This window comes from Pempheris klunzingeri, chromosome 21, assembly GCF_042242105.1.
Source record: "Pempheris klunzingeri isolate RE-2024b chromosome 21, fPemKlu1.hap1, whole genome shotgun sequence".
Taxonomy (NCBI): Eukaryota; Metazoa; Chordata; class Actinopteri; order Acropomatiformes; family Pempheridae; genus Pempheris; species Pempheris klunzingeri.
In genome coordinates, this window is record NC_092032.1 from 9,202,018 (window position 1) to 9,222,059 (window position 20,042).

Sequence of the window (20,042 nt, forward strand, 5' to 3'; positions counted from 1 at the left end):
TGTTCGAAGTGGGGCCTAACAGGGACTTCTCTATGTTTCCAGTTCAGTTTTTTTATTAAGGGTTTACCTCAGTGTGAAGGTTATGGGTGCCTTCAGATTCAAGCTGAGGTTTCTGATTGCTAAAAGAGTGCAATCTGGTTCTTAATTGCCACTGTGCATGCTGCAGAGGCCCCACGACAAAACAGCCTCTCTCAGCGGGTTTTTAGAGGGGGGGGGGGGGGGGGGGCAGAGCCCATTACCTCCACTGAGTCAGCTTAAACTCTCATTACTCTTCCGCTTTCTCCCCCATTGAACCCCTTATGACTTAAGAAGCTCTTCTATCTTCTATCTACACCTCTACGTAATTTACGGACAAGCAAGATAATGTGTGCTTGTTTTTGTGGAAATGTGAACTATCAGTGTTGGTGCTGTACATTGACACATGCATCTGAATGGTTACTTTAAAACAGACAGTTTGCCTGTTTTTTTTGTTTTTAATCTCTGTTCTCTTTAATCACTCACTCAGATCAAGGAATGAAGATTGCTCCATCTCTTTGCAATTTTTTTTTCCCTCTTCACCTCCTCTCTCTCTCTCTCTCGTGCCAATCAGCCCCTTGTTTTATCCATTCAGAGCCCACAGATGTAATTTGATATTTGCATAACTGTCACCTAGAAGAGAACATATTCTCCACTTTCTCAAACCTTCCCTCTCATGACCTGCCAAGAGGAGGCTGGGTTTAGTCTGACATGCAAATTCAGAGTGAAATACACCCAGTGCGTGCTCTTTCTGTCTGCCCTGGGAGCAGAGAACAGCCATTTCCTGGAGGCAGTCACTTATACTTTTAAATAAATAACCTTTGGAGACTGTAAAAATGGCCACGGCTGTTCCAGGATCGACGCTCCAGGAACTATGCAGAGGCCGCCCACTCTCTCCCATGATTAATGCAGGAAGTGAGATCTGTGAAAGTGACCACATGCTTTGCCTCCAGTGCTTGGGGTCATATCTGAAATTCATCACTGGCATGAGGTCTTGAGCCAATTTGATTAGCCAATCGCACGAAAAGTGTCATGTAAAGCCTTTGAAAATAAATCATGCAAGCTATTGGACAACTAAACATAAAGTTGATTATCACAGAAACATGTTTGTTATGTGTGTAAAGGTTCATGTTGCCCTGATAATCTTGCATCACTGACACCAATCAGACACACTTACTTTGTCACATACACACCCATTCAATCGAGGAGAGAGAGAGAGAGAGAGAGAGAGAGAGAGAGAGAGAGAGATCAGTGCATAGAGCCAGGAGGGAAGACAGAGCTGAGTTGGCTGAACATAGGAAAACGTGGAGGAGTTCCCTCCCACCTTCAGTCAGTCAGTCAGTTTTTACAAGCTGTTGCATGCAGCTTCCTCCACAACGCGTGGGTGAAAGCAGAAGGAAGATGAGAGGAGAAGAGAGGTGGGAACTGCAGCTGCCTGACCGGGAATGAAGGCGCAAGTATGCCCTGTGAGACGGAGTGGAGGACCCGCCACATTTACGCACACAAGAGGAAGTGATTTAGATTCGGATCGTGGTGTTGAGAGTCGTCTTCTTGGCTGAGAAAGAAACGTTTGGTTCAGAGGCAGTCCTCATTAGCCAGCAGAGATGAGACTGAACTTTTCTACAAGTTGGATAGTCCGAGGCTGGATAGCATGCGTCCTCGTCACCTTTTACGCACAGGTAAAAACGCACTTCTGGCATCAAAAAGAAGATTTTAACTTCACTATTAACAAAAGTAGGGAGTGTACTGAGTAATCAAAAGAGTTTAGAGTTTTGGAAGTTTTGTGTGCTGTGCAGTACTTTTTAGGGGCTGTCATGTTTAATACAAATGAGTGACAATGCAAAATATGGGAAACATGATGGTTTATTTTCCTTGAGTAGATGAACAGGGAGATGCGTAACAGTAAACCAGAACATATGTCATCACATCAGATGATTTTTATGAAGTGGTCAGAGAGAGAAAGAGGGCGAGGGAGGGAAGTTGGATTTTTACGCCCGGACACTGACTGGAAACAGTTGTGTTTGGGTCGAGTCCACCTCCCCTGTTCTCACCGCAAAAACGCTGCTGGCAGCGCGATGCTATTCTCCCCTCACCAAGCATTCTCTCCCGGTCCTTGGGGGACCGGCGCGGGCCAAATGGCTCATCAGGAGCCTCATTAGCTCCGCCAGATGATTTGGTGTCCAAAGTGTGGAGCCCTCACCCACAAAGATCACAAGCCACCCAAGCTATATATGGTTTATTTCAATAAGTTAGGACTGAAAGAATGTGATTGTATTGTCACTATCACCATCAAGGCAGTTGAATACATCATACAGAGCACATATTTGTGATAACTTTCTTGTTTTTGGTGTATCAGAACTTTATCAAAGCCACATCTCAAAGACACTACTAAAATCAATGGCATTATAAAAACTACATAATGAATCAGTTGATCCTCTGCCACACTTTAATTTGAGGGAAAAAAGTGAATGGTCCTTGTTGTTGTCCATGTTGTTGTTTAGTCCAAGCAGCTAACTCTGTCCAGGTGGAGTAGTTTATAAGATGTGGTTGTAGTGGTGGGACTGCTGGGCACCAGTGATCTATCACTGCATGTTTGACTGTATTACCGTAAGCCAGCATCATTATGAGTTTAACTGGAACAGGCGCTCTTTCTTCCCTGTTTTTCCTCCCTGCTTCACCAAAATGTGTTGCAAGAGATAATGCTTAGGGATTGTACAGCGTCCTGTGCACACTGAGATCCAGAGAGGTTATGACATGGGAGAAAGATATTTTTCTGTCTAATGCAAGTCACACTTCAAGCAGTGGTGACAACAGCAAGTAAACACAGATACGATGCCTGGAAAAGGAGTCAGTGTGCGGAAGGGAAGAAAATATTTTTCATCTACGTTATAAGGTGACGCTGCAAACTGTTGGCTTTGATTTATTCTCACCATGGTCTTGCCATTACTGACTCACAGTATCCTCAAAGAATTCCCCTTCATTTTCTTGGTTTTAAACCACTTCATCCAGTCCTTCCCAAATTCATTTCAAACCTTTTGTGTGACATTGAGCAATACAAGATTATTTCAAGATGGTGAGCACTTAAAAGTCAATATATTGTGAATAAGCGGAGTTTTTGTGGATTATATTACTCGCCTACCCACACGGCTCCTGTACTTTTCATTGGTCAGCTTCTCCAACCACCCATGCATTCAAGCATCTGATCATCTTTCTGTCATTCAACCATCCATCAGCAAGCTTTCACTACCTCTGTCCAGACTCCATGCATCTAACAATAATCCGATAATCATTCTTACCTTCAATCATTTTCTTCATTACTTGCTTTTTTTCTAACCATCCATCTGACCATCCATTCACCCACCGTCACATCAGCGTTCAGTGCTATGTCTACGTCCTTTGGTTTGAGCAATAACAATGCATTGCCTCAGGCCTGCAGATCCAAACTTTATTTGATAACGCAGACAACAGTGTCATTCAATTGATAGATAAAGCCTGTGTGACAATGGAGCTTTGTGTGAAGAAGGAATTATAATTGTTTTAAGACCTTCGGTGAGTCTCAAAAACACACCCAGCTTAAGCCCTCTCAGGTTCAGTTAAAACAATTACCACAGATTATAGTTGTCCAGAAACTTGTTTTCCAACTTATCGCTGAGTTGAGACTTTGCACTTTCTCATTTTTTTCCTTCACGGATTGTTGGCTGTCTTTCTGATTTCCAAGATATTTTTTAGTATTACACCACTCTTTCTGTTGAAATTCTAAAATGTCAAGGTTATGCACAGCAGAGGATTTTTCCCAGGAAAAACTTGCTCATCAAATTTTAAAAGTATTTATCAGGTGTGAATGACCAAACTAGTAAATATCCTGATTTGTGCAGGTGGCATTACAAAGGATTTGTTTTATGGCTCTCAAAGAACTAATCACAGGTGCAAACATTGTGCAAGGATTCAATTGTTGTGCATTTGTTTTTATAGCACCTTATCATTGATTGCTGAAAATCCATGGAGGCCTAAAAGTCACGCTGTTCTTCTCTTGGCTCGGTGCCAAAGACTGCTGTAGCCGTTATGCAAATTCTCAAGGATCAAATGGAATGCACTCTGCAACTACTGAAAATAAAGAAAACAGCTTGGTAAAGGTGTTAAAAAAGGGGCAGTTACTGACTATTACTGGAGCTACACATCACTTAATGGCCCCTTTGTCTCTTTTCTCCATTAATTGCGGCCCACTCTATCCATCCATCGGACTATTTCCCCTTTGCTTTCCACTCTCTCCTTCTTTTTCCAATTTCTGTTAGATTCTCACACACTCACATGTAAGTGTATATTTGAATCTATACAGCAGATAAAGTTAGTTTTGAGGTTGGACGTTCGTCCTTGACCGTTATGATAACCTATAATCATATAGGGTGGATCGTCTCTTTTCCTCTTACATATATATTTAGTGAGTCAAAACATACTGCCTCGCATAACTGAGACCCAATGTTTAGATGTGGCGGTAACAAAAATACAATTCCCAGCATTCTTTTGGCTTCATGTGCACTCTGGCCCGGTTGTGAGGATTGACCACCTCTGCCTTTACAGCTGTGTCTCCACATCTGTATCCACCTATCTTTCTATCTATCCATACAAAGACACGAACCTCTTAGCATGGGAATGTTTCCTACTTCTGTCACTTCTGCCTGCTACAACACATGGACCTCATTAGTGCTGCGGTCCGAGCTATGAGTGCTGTGCATCATTATCCCTCTGGTTAGATTATAAAGCAAAGACTGGCTGATGTGTGAGAGGCTGAGTGGAGATAATTAAATGCTTGGCAGTGTTGCTCTGTTGTAGCCTGAGGCTGGAGAGATAGACACTGAGAGTTAACAGAGGTGTGGGAAAGAAAATGTTAGAGTTAGACCCTATTATGTTTTATTTAAACTGATGTTATTGTGTTTCTCGAAATGTTTCATCTAATGCCAAAAAGAAGTCAGTGGTTCCTCCAGATTGTGTAAACTACAGGAAAGTCAAAATAAAAAAAGGGGAAAAAAGAAAGAGTGCATTGTAAATGTTTTAGGAAGGTTGACATCTGTATCATCGCTCCATCAGCTCAGTCATAGTGGAGGTGGACAGCATGACCATGATAAAAACCCAATACTATGTGTATCGTTATGAGGGGAGAGCAAGAGGATGGATGTGTCACATTTCACACAAGTGGACTTCTGCATTACCAGCCTTTCTTTACTATCCAAATTACAGCGTGAATCACTGAATCAGTGTATCATTTCATGGGGAAAAAAGCGGCTTTTAGAAGGGCTGAATGAAGAAAAGATTTAGGCTGGTCTGGGGTCAGAGTGCTGTCAGACATATATGTTGTATTTTCCTACATTTATAGATAGACACTGTGGCTTTGGCATTGTTTCTGTAATAACAGCCAGATTCTCTAATTCAGCAATGCGGTGAGCAGTTCGCCAGCCTCTAATTGTGTGTGCACAGTATGCATGTGAGTGTGTGTGAGCCTGGATGGCTTACCTTTGTGGCCTTTTTTACTAGAGTCCCCATTTATTTTTTGAAACATGAACAGATGTTTCACTGTTCACCTCCATGTTCCTTGCAACAACAGCCCTGGTACTGTATCATTTAGCTTAACAGCTGCCTCAAGCTCTCACCTTTTAGTTTAACCATTTACTTTAATTGGAAAGTTGGCCAATAGCTCATCCTGCCAATTTCCTTTATACAGCTTGGGATGAGGAGAATATCTGCAGCTAGGGTTTAAACTGGGCCATGGCTGTTCAGGGCTCAGGACATAGGTCTATGCTCCTCTACATCATCAAGTGACAATGTATTTATTTCTACACTTTCCTCAGTAACATGTATTATCTGTACCTGTAAAGAAGATAGGCCTAAATGAGGCGATGTAAGAACTCGTGAACGTCAGAACTTTGACAAGGTTTTCCCTTTTTCAGTGGGTTTCACATGAGTGAAAGGTGGATGGCAAGGTAGGGTGAAAAATAGCTCAGACAGGTTTTAAACTGGTTTAAATACAGAATGCAAATTGCTCTGATATTCTGCTTAAACAATGTTTTGACTTTAGCAAATGATGCCATAACTCAAACGTAAAATAGTTTGCGGCAGGTCGCCTCCAATCTTTGGTATTTAACTGGTACATTGAGCTGGCTGGCACGCTCTGGTTCGTAAGCTTGCAAGTATTTAAATGTCAAAAGCCTAACCCCTCAAAAGCACAGAGCTCCCCTACATAACAGATCCCAGTTGAGCCTGTGTCTGCAGCCAAGTGTTTATCAAGTCCAAGCCAAGTGGACTTGATTGAATTTAGTTCCACTTGATTCCTCTTATGTAACGTGGTAATATTGGTGTTCAGGTTGCTGGTTTGGAGGGTCCACAATGCTGTGGTCAGGTGCTTCTGAGAGTGTGTAAAGAATTCCTGGGCACGTCTTGGAAATGTTTTAGCCGTCCTCTTCCTCTCATTACTCACCGCCACCTCAGAATGTCACGTGTGGATTTGACAGATGAACTGAAGAGGGACTGACACATAAAAGTTTATGAAGGCATTTACAAAGGAAAACTTTTGATCAAAACTTTTTTTTATTTTTCCGAATATTTTCAAGTGTTGTGAAACAGTGTAAGACAAAACGAATCCTCTATCGTTTCCTGTCACATAAAAAGCTAAACATACACAAAGTAACAGAAAACTTTTATCTCTTGATATTTTTAGAATGCGGTCTCCAAATCTGAACAATGTGATGAAAGACATTACTTAAAAGACTCCAGATGCTGTAAGAAGTGTGAAGCAGGTAAAAACATACACACACACACACACACACACACACACAACAAAGTAGCTCAATGGCTAAAATAAGAATAGATTTCCATTCAAAAAGATCCTAAATCAAAAGCGGAAGGATGTTTAAAAACAGAACCTTTTGGTTTAAAATAGCTAAGACATTCACATGTGTTTTCATAACCACACACATACGCACACGATTTACATTGACTTTTGACCCACTAGAAGTACTCACTCAGAGGAAAAGGACTCTATGATTGAATCAATTTCCTTCTTCTTTTCTCTTCCTCCATTTAGTTATTAGTGGTTACTGGGTACAGGTTGTTAAAGCCATCTGTCCTTCTGTGTCCCATCCTGCGTCTTACTTTTTTTTTCATTAGGCTCCCGTGTGTATTCTGACTGCACTGATTCTGACCAGACTATATGTGTTAAATGTGATCCTGGTGAATACCAGCCCAGCTGGACTCAAGAGCAGCGCTGTCTTCAGCAGAAGGTCTGTGACCCAGGTTAGTACCTGCGGCTTCAACAAGAACTTCAAGATGCTGATAAGCCATTTAAAGGTTTTCCTACTATGGCTTGAACAATACATATGTTTAAACATGAGATCATTGTGTACCATATATTCTCCCCGCTTTGTCCTCCAGGTAAGGGTTTTATGAAGAGGCCTGAAAACCCTGTGGCAGAGGAGCCGTGTCGCTGCCATCCGGGCCTCCAGTGCTACCCCATCAACTGTGAGTACTGTGAGAGGATACCCACCTGCAGTCCTGGATATGGACTCGAGATGGACCCTGGTGAGAGACTAGAGCACAAAACTCACTTCATTCATATCAAACAATTACAGTAGGGCGTCACTTATAGATTTATTACAATGTATATTGTTAATTCCAGAGTCTACTAATGGAAGGAAGATCTGTGTTGCATGTAAGAAAGGCTTCTTCTCTGCTGACAGCAGTTCCGAACAATGCAAACCATGGACTAAGTGAGTGTATACGCGCACACACACACACACACACACACACACACACGCACGCACACACACACACACACACATAGTTTTTAGCTTGGAATCTTTTGATGTCGTGAAGGGAAAATGCGTTTGGGTAGCTGTCGTCCGCCTCACCACCAGCCAGCTGTTATGAGTAATACTCACACCACTTCCCTTGTAACCCTGGACCAGACACCAGCTTCCACCACTGGCCGGATCTATAATGATGATGATGATGACAACGGAGAGACGGAGAGAAGTTTGTTTTTCCCTCCCTCTGTCCCTCTTTTGGTCCTTTGTCATTGCAGATCCAACTTTAAAGGCTGGCAGGTCGGCTATAAACTGTAAAGCGAAAGAGGGGAAAAAACAAGTAGCACGTCCAGTTGTCCAAATATTCCTCTTCACTCTGTGTTTTTGTGATTTCATCCTCTCTCCTAGTTGCAAAGCTGAGGGCAGGAGTGAAACACAACCAGGCAGCACTCAGGCTGACGCAGTGTGTGGACAACCTGTCTCTAGTAAGAAACATGAAGACATTCACTATAGAACGTGAACTATACAAAGCCAATTAAATCCTTTTTTAACAGCCACTCAAAATAAGGAGGCAGTTATCTAAAGTACACTTGGCAGATCATATCTGCTACTTGCTGATACTTGCAAGCCGAAAGGCATAAGAAAAACTGGTTTATGTATGGTATTTTTTGCAGATAGTTATGTCTTTTCTGTCAGACATTTATGACTGACAGTAGATGGCAAACTCTGAACTGCTCTTTCTTGCAGGCGGTCCCTCCTGGGTTATAGTGTCAGTGCTGTCAGTCATCACTGTTCTGTGCCTCCTCATCCTGCTCCTCTTCTGCTACAAGGACAAACTGAAATTACTCTCTGGTAGGTCTCCTCTCGCTGAATGTTTCCTTATTGCTCTTTACATGAGTGTATGATCAATTCTAAGGTGACTTGAAGCGTATGCATAAGTGGTGTATATTACACAAACGAACTGTTCTTATTTGTGATCACATCAATGTTATATTTTAGTACATGAAAACTAATAACTTATTACTATGGCTTGCTGACTTATCATTAAGTTTACTGCTCCTGTATTTTATTTAATACTAGGGTACAAAATGTTGTTTCTTTGTCTAGTAAATCTGCGATCCTGTGTCCAGAATCTGAAGAGGACTAGGATACAACAGGTAAAGTGGAATATCAGTGAAAAAACAATGGAAACACACAGAAATTGCACATAATCCCACCTACTTATTAGATTTTTAATGAAATATATGATCAAATGAAACAATTGTGAACAAATAAAGAACTTATATCTGTTCCTACATGACATAGGGTTTGTGAAATCACACATTTGCTACTATTCATGCACAAAATTATTTACATTCTTTGTTTCTGTTGTTCTAGGAGACCTTAGCCCCTCTTTACCACAGTGGAGCAGGTGGAGGACTAGGAGGAGGCCCTGGAGGCCCTAAATGTACACCATGTGAGACAACCAAACTCATCTGCCAAGCACCCTACGGCCCCGCTGATGAGCACCTATGCACCTTCCCCACCTCTGCTCCAGATGTCAAAGTTTCACTGCCCTTCTCAGAGGAAGAAGGGACAAAGGCGAAGACGGCGATGGAGGATCAGAGTGAAGGATCTGGAGAACCTGAGGAGGTGTCAGAGGAAGAGGAGGTCGGGAGTGTGTCTCCTCTCGTGGCAGGTTCTTGCGTGTGTGTCATTCCCATCCGCGAGCCACTGGAAGTAGGGGAGAATGAAGACTGTAGCCAGGCTGTCAGCCACGGGACTCCAGGAACCTGCTCATGTGGAGGGCTTGATGGAGAGAGGGATGGAGATGAGGCTGGGAAAGAGGAGAAAAGTGAGAGAGCAGACAAAGGTGAAGAAAAGAGCGATGGAAATCAATTAAAGACATTTTTGCCCAAGACTGAGACAGGCGCTGCATCTCTCGTCTCTCTTTCTCCTCCGCTCCTCCACACCTCCTCCGTAATCCCTCCATCCAGTCCACTCCCTGAACTCTGTCTACCATTATCTCAGGCTCAGATGAGACCAAAGTTCAAACCTCACCTGACAGACAGGTCACTAGCAAAACAGGAGGAATTATACAGACTGGCAAGCACAGAGCCCACCTCAACAGAGAATAATACAGCCTCCGCGATGGCCTCGGTCAGCCCATTGATGACTTCATCATCTGTTGGAGGCCTTTACCTGGACAAGCCCCCTGAGGCCTCGGGCACGGAGCAAAGCCACGGACTTTCCTGGGGGGATTGCAGGGGAAACAAGCTCTCTTCTGTGGAGTCAGAACTGGAGTGCTCACCTGAGAGCCTGCACAGTCAGCTGGCTGAACCAACTCTTACCTCAGGTGGGTGAAAATGTAAAACTTAACAATTTAAACTCAATTGTATGGAAGCCCGTATACACCTGAAAAAGAATAACACACATTAAATAATAAGAGCAAAATGGATAATAATACTATTTGTAAGACAAAATTATGAGATAATGATTTGAAATTCTTGAAATGAGAGAATTATGGGATACTGAGTCAGAATTAAGAATGCACAAGAATACTTATGTACATACACTTATTAGTTCTTTTGATTTACTATCTCAAAATGGTGACTTATGTGGATTTCACTAGTCATTTGTTTTAATTATTATATCTTAGTATGAGTTATTGTATTGTAAATGTTGCTTAAAAGGTCACACTTACAGTATACTTTTGATCCGATTTTACATAAAAATGAATAAAAACATAAATAAATAAAATAAATAAACTCTGATTTACTCCCTCATTATTTTAGTTCTACCATTAATGTTTTTATTTTTATTACCAAACTTTTCAATCCATTTTTTCATGGTGTAAATACATCTGTGTGCAGATTCCCAGAAAGTCAAGATATTTTAAGCCCTCTTGGGTCAATACAAAGAGCTGGATAGTTCCTGGATAGCTTTTGCCACGATCCCCCAACAATATCAATGAAAACCGAATGCTGTGTGCTACGGGGGGATAATGGCTCATTACAAAGACTGTGGGACCACAGTTGTGTTTGCCAGGTGGATTCTGTGCTCTGTGTTTGTGTAGGCAGTCACCACTGTACTGCCACTGGGTCACACCCATATATGATTTGATGCACAACACAGCACTGCTCCCTTTCTGCACAATAGGTGGGACTAGCCACCAAGAATAACAGAATGAAATTTGTGTTATAATGGAAAGTTTTACTGTCACATGGTTGAGCTTGTATTGTTCTCGCAAAGACCTTTACGCACTGCCAAAGAGAAAAATCCCAGGGAAACATATTTATGTATTGTGCCTCAAACGCTGAGCAGTTATGGTTAGTTATAAATGCAGTATTATCGGAACGGGACAGTGGTTGGCTGGGATTGGGGTACTATTAGGAGAACATGCTGAACGCAACATATAACAGGATTGGTTTCAGCATACGAATTAGACGTTTGTGTGATTGTTTCCAAGAAATATGTTTTATTAAAACCAGTATTGATAGCTAGACCCTGTATTTTTGGGGGGGACCACACAGAGAGCAGGAATAAGATATGTGAGTGTTTGATGAGCTAGTGAACCACCAGAACCGCACTCTAGCATGCACTGCTGTGTGCGTGTGTCAGTGTGAACCGTGCCATCTACAACGCTCCTGTTCCATAGGGTTGCGCAAAGTGACCACAGCTTTAATTGAAGCAAGATGTGCGCAGCTTGAGTAATACTTTTAGAACCTTGCCCACCCAACAAAAACACACAGACACACCACCACACACACAAACTTGTGAAGACTTTTTTGACTCTCACTGATGACTGGGTACTTTAATTACATGCTTGCTGGCTTGAAATGAACCCCCATTTCCCATCATGCAGTCATGGAAGGTGATTAAATGGACTTCCCACACATGCTATTTAAAGATCAAGCAAGCATCAGAGTTTTCACCTGTCCACCTGAAATATTCTTGAACCTCAAGTCTCATGCATTCACACATAAAAGCTCTTCAGTAGGCGATACAACATTTGTCTTATCTGTTGGCCAGTCAGCAGAGCCCCTGGAACAGTTTGTTCAAGGGCACCTCATCAGTAGTAATGACACAGATATACTTTACTGGTAGAGGAATTAAGCTGGCAGCAGTCCATGTAAAATACTGTAAGCAAGATTTTGGGGAGAACTGTGTACAATTGTGGTTTTCTTTGAGACTGAACGGGGGAGAGGTTCTACAAGAGTTCAACTTTAGTCCTTGGTTTAAACCTCTGTCAGTGGACTGTATTGTTGGGCATCCAGAAAAATCAGCTTGGTATTAAGAAAGGATAAACAGAAGGACCCAAGCAGATTCCATAGAGCTTTGTTTTCAAAGTTGTGGTGAAATGACATATTTTCAAGTTCGACCTCTCAGACTGGTATTCCGGGAAAGGCTCTCAGATGGGGAACACAGAGACACACTTTCTTTTTGTGAGTGTGTGATTGTGTTTGTCTGTCTTTGCAACTTTGACTGGATTTGTGCGCTTTTCTGTGTGTTTGTGCACATGCGACGTGTGTGTAGGAGTAAAAATGTCTGCTAGAGCCGGCGTGATTACATTTACTGCGATTGTGTGTGTGTGCGTGCACACGTGCGTGAACAGATGAGGCATGAGCTGTGAGTCACCGAGGTTCGGCTCGCTCTGTCGGCTGGAAAGTCAGACAGGAGGCTGGATAAAATAGGAACCAGAGGCTTAATGTGCTGAGAGATGGCTTACAAAACAAAAACACGCTGTTTATTCTCTAATTCACCTGGCTGGCTGAAATCCTTTCGTGAACAATGTCAGTGGATCAGTACACGTTTGTAGAAATGTTTCTGAGGCAGGTATCACATTGTAGATTTGCATATCATGTTGAAATAAAGCACACAATGTTTTCCTTTGGAGAAACATGCTACTGGACAGAATAAAGGTTAGAAAGAGTTGAACAGCACTTTTTTTTGCATTTCTTCAGTCATGCCTGTAAAACCCTAAACTCTTGACAAATGGCTTGTTTTCAGAGGTCTTGAGTTTCTCACGCTAAAAAGTGCTGGACACTCAGGCAAAAAGGATATGATATGGCGGTCTGTTTAGCTGTGGCCTTTCTGTGGTCATCCTGCATGGTCATTACACCCACTGTCCATTTGTCAACCGAGGTTAGCCAAGACATAGCCCCTTCTTCATTTACATCATGAACAGGGAAGCTGTGTCTGCCTGTGTATGTGTGTGTGTGTGTGTGTACATATGGTATTATTGTGTAAGTGTCTTACTCTCTTACGCAACAATACCATATATGTGTGCGTGTGTGTGTGTGGGTGTGTGTGTGTCACACAAAAGCGTAGGTATTTCACTTTTTCAAAAAAAGATGAAGTGAAAAAAAGCAGGAAAAATGTATGCATCAGGTCATATTATCCATAAATAGTATCCCATCCCTCACGATTGTGTCTTCACCTTTATGTGTTTTACTTCTCATAATCTCCTCTTTTTCTCCTGTCCACATTTTTCCATTCAGGTCAGGTGTCCGGGAACAACAACACCACCTTCATCTCCAGCGGTCAGGTGATGAACTTCAGCGGGGACGTCATTGTCGTGTATGTCAGCCAGACGTCGTCCGGCAGTGACAAGGCGGGGCAGGACGACACCTTTGGGAGCCCTGTGCAGGAAGAGGCCACTGAGACGGCCCCGTTTTTCCAGAGCAACCTGAGGTCACAAGGGGACTCCATCTCCCACTGCACCTTGCAAGACGAGACACTGCCAGTCCAGGAATTAGAGGAACAGCCGCTTGGAAAATAAAAAGTGACCAGTGGCTGTTTATTTGTCAGCACAGTAATCATCTCCATAACCAACAATCATTTAGACGTCGCAAAAAAATGACCCTGAATCTCAATTTCTGTAACTATCTGTTCTTTCTACCTTAGTAGCTCCCAATTAAATTACAGAAATAGCTGAAAAAACACAATTTCTCTTCCTACCAGCTGTCCTAATTAACATGAGGCTGATCAGGTATGTGTCTCAGAGAGCAACTTTTGGGGCTGTGACACTATCAATCTTCTATAACTTGTCCCATTTAACACATTAGTCACTGAATCTCGCCTCAGGCATTTCTGAAGTGCCTTTTTTCATTTTCCAGTGGAAAGCTGCAGGCTTTTTCAAATGGAAACTCCCTCCATTCCAGACAATGATGGGGAATTTTGTTGGGAATTGGATGTGGAAATAGAGTTCAGACCGAAAGAACGTCATGTTTTTGTTGTTGTATGGAAATTGCAGCTGGGTCTTGATACGAAGGAATTACTACAATTTTCACATCCCTACCTTCCATCGCTAAGCAGCCCAGCTTAAAGTCTGTAGATTTCTAGTTTTTAACTGTTCTAAATTTGACATTTGGATGAGTTCAAGAGTTTCCTTACACAAGAAAATATCCACCATGTGGAAATAATTGTGTTTGCTCTCACAAAATGATGCCATGAAAGTAAACATTTTTATGGTAGAAAATTCAATCTATGAGCGACATTAACATCTGGCAGGTTTGTAAAAAAAAAAAAAAAGAAAAGAGGGAAAAAAATTATTTTTTTGGTTTGCAGGGTTTAACACAGACAGTTTTGGTTCAATGCTTGTCTATCCTGTAAGTAGACTTTTTTAAAAATCTTTTCTTACTGTACCACAAGTACAGTTTGTGTCCAAGAAAAAAATGCTATGCATTTGATAAGCTATTTTATTACTGGTTTGTTTTGTTTCATTATGTTTCAATGTGCAAGCCTTAATGAAGAAAAGGAACATGTCAGCCTGTTTATATTTAGTTTTAATTAATTTTACAAAGTAGATTGTTTATGTATTATTTCAGGAGATCCATATGTGATCAATGTTTGTATATACTTCAAAAGAATCTTGGTGTATTTGTGAAACAAGAATGACTATTCTCTTTGTGCTTCCTCTCGTTTGATTTGAGGTGTGAATGTGTGAAATAGAGCCATGGATGAGGCCAAACACACACACACACTATAGGAGTTAAAAGGGACTGTTGAATTACAGCCTCACCATGTGTATGCAGCTTCACGATAATTATGTACATATCAATCAAACATATTGCAGTGAATGAAATTAAATGTGTTTTGCATCTAATCCTTTCTTGGATGGCTGCTATCCTGCATTCTGTGGTTTCTCTCTGTCAACTTTTCTATTCTGGGATCAACAAATTACAATGAGCGAGTCATTTATCTCCTCTAGATGATCTATAATCTTTGTGAAACAATGCTAATTACACATGTGGCGAAGCCTCTCTGTCTTTGCCCCTCTGTTGACAGACAGACAGACAGACAGACAGGCAGCCTTTCATCAGGCCTGGGGATGGCGAACAGCTGTGAGGAGAAACTAATCTAGCAGTCAGACCAGCTAGCGTCACAGAGAGACCACATGAGAGGAGCTGGCAGTACTCATTTAGGCCTGGTTTGGGTCAGCACGAGTATGTTTATGTATGTGTGTGTGGGCGCGTGCGTGCGTGTATATGTGTGCATCTTGTGCTTATTTTATGGTTGTTTGTGCAAACAGGAAGTTATGACTGGCTTTCACATGGTTTACATGAGACCTGGCGGCTCGGCCAACACAGAACCTGACTGTAGGTTTAAGTGATTTCAGCTTTTTTTTTTTTTTTTTCAGCCTTCCATGTGTGAGAAAACAATCTCTCACTTTACTGAGGGTGTGTAGGAAGTTGCTACAGTTCACCCCCTAGTGGTAACTGTACGTTAGGATGACAAAAAGACAAACAAATCACAAGTAAATAGGAAAATCCTGACTTCAAAAAGTGTACACCACACTCATTTTTCATAATATTTATTATTTTTCATTACTAAATAGACAAGATATAGTATAAATGAACAAGCCAACCATACACTAATACATTATACCCATTTACCACCACACAAATCTCTCAAAATGATGAAACAATGATAATCAAATAAAAGCCACAGTGGTCCCCAAAGAGGGGGTGGGGGGTGGGGTAAACCCACTCTTGAGTTACGCCCTTTTGATGATCAAATAAACTTTCAGTGTCACCCCAGCCAGGAATTAGGATAACAGCCTCACATACAGCGAGCCGATAACTTCCCGTGGAAAGCACCAGAAAATCCACAGTGGTTAAAATCATGAAATTACAGTCGTCTCACCTGTGGATGCAGGTTTCCAGTTTCACCTGCAGTGACTTGGACATTTGGTACGACTCTTTTCATGGGTTTTCATTCAGCAGATGCAGTTTCCAGTTACTTCACAGATAATGATTTTGCACGCAGGGCACATGAGGAGCTTACGAATATGATGAATTGCTTTAAAGGGTTAAATGAAGGTTTAAGCATGAAAAGTGCATGAAGCTACTTTTACTAATGAATAAGATTTAACTATTTTTTTAAACCACTGACAGACTCAAGTGATACATGCAGAATCCATTATCACCGCTTATCCTCAGCAGTTGGATTCACCCTGGAGTGGGGGCCAGTAAATCACAGGACTGACACATAGAGACAGAATACCATTCACACTCACATTTCGTTGTGCTTCTTGCACAATGACAATAAAGGAATTCTGATTCTGATTCTGATGTTCACATTGACGGTTAATGTAACCTAACCCGATTATCTTTGGATTGTAGGAGCCAGAGCACCCAGAGAGAACCCATGAGAGCCCCAATGGGTTTGAGCCCAGAACTTCCTTGCTGTAAGGCAGCAGTGCTTAACACTACACCACTGTGCCGCCGGGGTTAGTCAGGTTTTTTTTATATAAATACATAAATAGTTCTCTGTTACTTGGGCTTATTGTATAACAGTACTTATCATATGATTACTCATCACGAACCCAGTTTGAAATCCTCTCTAATTGATTAGTTACAATAAGAGACTTTCAACAGGGGGGATTTGTATGAAATTATGACTTTCCAGGGCACCATAAAGCATTTAAGGGAAAATAAGGGTCTCTCTCTCTCTCTCTCTCTCTCTCTCTGTCATTTGTCTGTCATCCTCTCTTTTACATCAGTGAAATAAGGAACAACGCAACTCTTAGGAAGGACTTTTTACATGACCAACTACAGAAATGCAAGCAATCAGGTAAGAGATGTCTGATTTTGATCTTGTATATCATGACCAGAAAAAATTTAGATTTGCCTTTTTAAAGACAAACTTCACTTCAAAGCCTGTGATCTTTAACTTCTAGCTCTTATACAGTGATTGTAGTTTCTGGCACTCTCTGTTTTGCCTCATGTGGTAAACCTCACCCACCTTGTAATTTAGTTACAGTAAGTTTAAACGCATATGTGACACAAGCTATAATTTATTCCCTTCACTTTTCATACAAAGTTCTTCCTTATTGTGTTGACTGTAAAATTTTGATTTCAACACAATTTTTAGGTGCCAAGATCCTAATTAATCATTAATCATTTATACCTTCACACTTCACTCCTCAGGTCTCTGTTAATCCCCAACTGGTCTTCAAATGCACGTCTAGAAGGGAAGACAGCCGTAATAACGGGAGCCAATGTTGGAATAGGCAAAGAGACAGCTAAAGACCTGGCCAACAGAGGCAAGCAAACAGAGCTACACCTTTAAGGACACATGCATGAGTGATATGATGACTTATAGGCTCTTTGTATTATTCTTTGGCTATTCTGTGGCTCACAGTGCCTGTGTGGAAAATGTTTTAAGCTTAACAAGGTCTTGCAAGACATATAATGAGCTGGTTCAAGTATCAAACTGCTTTAAATGAAATAAATAATGCTCACAAGCATTTGAGCCAATATTAGTTTCAATAAAATACAGCTAAATTCATATGGGACCACAGCAGAGAACTGGAATTACAACTAATAACTGCCACATACTGTATATATTGATGCATAAACAAAGATAAATGCTTCAAAGTAGGCCTGGCAGCACTTAACATGTGTTCAGATTTCAACATGAATGTACATGCACACACACACAGTCGCCGTTAAAGGGTGCTAATCTCTGTAGGTGTGAAGGTGATTTTGGCATGCAGAGACATGGCAAAAGGAGAGCAAGCTGCTCGTGACATCATGAGGGAGGTGAAGGGAGCCAAGGTAGTCGCCAGGCAACTGGATCTGGCTGACACCAAATCAATCTGCCAGTTTGCTGAGAATATCTACAACAGTGGGTGTCTCACACACACGCACACACACACACACACACACATAGACTCCTGAAATATAGTACATGTGCGTCATAACGCAGGTAACATATATTTGTTTTCCAGCTGAGAAGACTCTTCACTACCTGATCAACAATGCAGGGGTGGCTATGTGTCCTTATGGTACAACAGCGGACGGATTTGAGATGCAGTTTGGAGTCAATCACTTGGGTACGGGATTAAAGTATTAAGGAAATACACCAATTTTGAGGAGGCTGTCCCTGTGTTTAGTTAATGGGGAGATTTCTCAAGGAATCCAGTGGACTTCTTATTGATTAGAGAAGTGATTTTAATGCCTTTAAAAGTTGCTTATTAATATAAAAATACATATTCCAGTTTTTTTTTTTTGCTCCTTCTCTACTTTATGTTCTGTTGCTCCAAACTCCTCATCTTTCTCCCGTCGACCACCCACTCTCTCTCTCTCTTCAGGCCATTTCTTCCTGACATTTCTGTTACTGGACTTGCTGAAGCACTCTGCCCCGTCCCGGGTGATCAACCTGTCATCGACAGCTCACACCATGGGCAAGATCCAGTTTGATGACCTGAGCGGTGAGAAGGACTACCACCCTGTGAGGGCCTATGCCCAGAGCAAGCTGGCCAATGTGCTGTTTACCAGAGAGCTGGCCAAAAGGACTGAGGGTAGGGTGTGTGTCTGTGACACAGATTTAACACCACATACTGCTTGTTTGTCTTAATGTCTCTTTCTGTGCCTTTTTTATCTCCTTCCTTGTGCATGAAAAATCGATCAGCATCTCTTGCCTGTGTGAGAGTCTCATGTCTCAACCACAACCGCCCTGGGCAAGACACAGAGCAAGGAGAAACATGTTTGAAGAAAATAGTCATCCTAAAGAACTAGTCATTGCCTCACTGATCGCATTCTGTTTGTATTTCTCACCACTAATCCAATGATTTTATAGAGATAAGAAGGGCCTGCATGGATTGTACGTATTTGCACATCAATTGTTGTCAAGTGCTTTCTTCACATCAGGTTGAACAAAACAATACAATGAGACAGAAATACAACAAAGTTTTGAGAATTTAGCATCCACATCAACCCATTTGAGAGACAGATCTGTGCTTTGCCCACAGCGCAAGGTGTGATGGCTTACTCCGTGGACCCTGGCATGGTGAACACTGAAATAACAAGGCACATAAAGCGCCCTCTTGTGGACTTTGTCAAGACCGTCAGCTTTCTGCTCAAGACCCCGGCAGAGGGAGCCTACACAACCATCTACTGCACCGTCACCCCTGAGAACCAGCTGCTCACCGGAGGCCACTACAAGTCAGTTTGTAATGCCACTGTGGTAGCAGATCATTCAGTCATTCACAGTTCATTCAATTAGCCAAAGCAAGACACTTAAAAAGCCACCTAAGAAGTATCAGGCAGCACACATTTACTGACTACTAATGGGCCGTTCACTGAATGCACTAAATGTACTCCTCTCAAGAGATGCACTGGTAAATAGGTGATCACTCTTTCCTTTTCTTTCCCTTCCTCACAGGGACTGTGCCCTCACAGAGAGCTCCAGGGCAGGCCAGGACGACGGCACTGCATTAAAGCTGTGGGCTGTGAGCTGCCACCTGCTCGGCATCCGCTGGAGATAAACTGGCAGACATAAATATGCTCTGAAACAAATAATGAGCACAAACAGTGGTACCCTCAATATTCCAAATATTGTGCTGATGGTGGGTTTAGCGGATGCTGAAAGCAGAATGTGCATGATGGCCAAGAATTGTGCAGGGACACAACTGCAAACCTAACTTACTCATTTTAAATAGAGTTTGAAGTAAAGTGTCGTGGAGGCTGAGATGCTAATAGGCTGGGAAAAGAAATGATAGTAGGTGCTGCTAATAAAAATATCACTATTATTCCAAACTGCTGATTGTTCCTGTGTGTTTTTCGTTCTCAGCAAATCAGCAAGCCGGGATGTCAGCACATTTTAAATCTACACAGTTGTGTCCAGAGCTCCTGTTCTGAAGGAGTTATTCAGCAGTCAGCAAGATGATTGTTTTCTTTCTTTCTTTCTTTTTTTAGATTGTACAACTAATTTTGGAAAAATCCTCGTGGCAGGGATTAGATGTTG

At 41.9% G+C, this 20,042-nt stretch overlaps 2 protein-coding genes across 2 annotated transcripts; both read left to right on the forward strand.

Annotated features, from left to right (window-relative positions):
• The first annotated feature begins 1,372 nt into the window (after positions 1-1,372).
• tnfrsf11a (tumor necrosis factor receptor superfamily, member 11a, NFKB activator) lies at positions 1,373-13,773 on the forward strand. The gene is made up of 10 exons (XM_070852697.1): positions 1,373-1,694; positions 6,725-6,803; positions 7,174-7,299; positions 7,438-7,584; positions 7,682-7,772; positions 8,217-8,293; positions 8,556-8,660; positions 8,916-8,965; positions 9,186-10,143; positions 13,289-13,773. Exons 1-10 carry the CDS (start codon positions 1,620-1,622, stop codon positions 13,567-13,569), a joined length of 1,989 nt encoding a protein of 662 aa, XP_070708798.1. The 5' UTR covers positions 1,373-1,619; the 3' UTR covers positions 13,570-13,773.
• A 3,998-nt stretch (positions 13,774-17,771) lies between these two features.
• On the forward strand, positions 17,772-19,776 carry LOC139220845 (retinol dehydrogenase 11). The gene is made up of 5 exons (XM_070852699.1): positions 17,772-17,921; positions 18,025-18,129; positions 18,388-18,597; positions 19,048-19,240; positions 19,461-19,776. The coding sequence occupies exons 1-5, from the start codon at positions 17,795-17,797 to the stop codon at positions 19,561-19,563; spliced, it is 738 nt and encodes a 245-aa protein (XP_070708800.1). The 5' UTR covers positions 17,772-17,794; the 3' UTR covers positions 19,564-19,776.
• Positions 19,777-20,042: the final 266 nt, after the last annotated feature.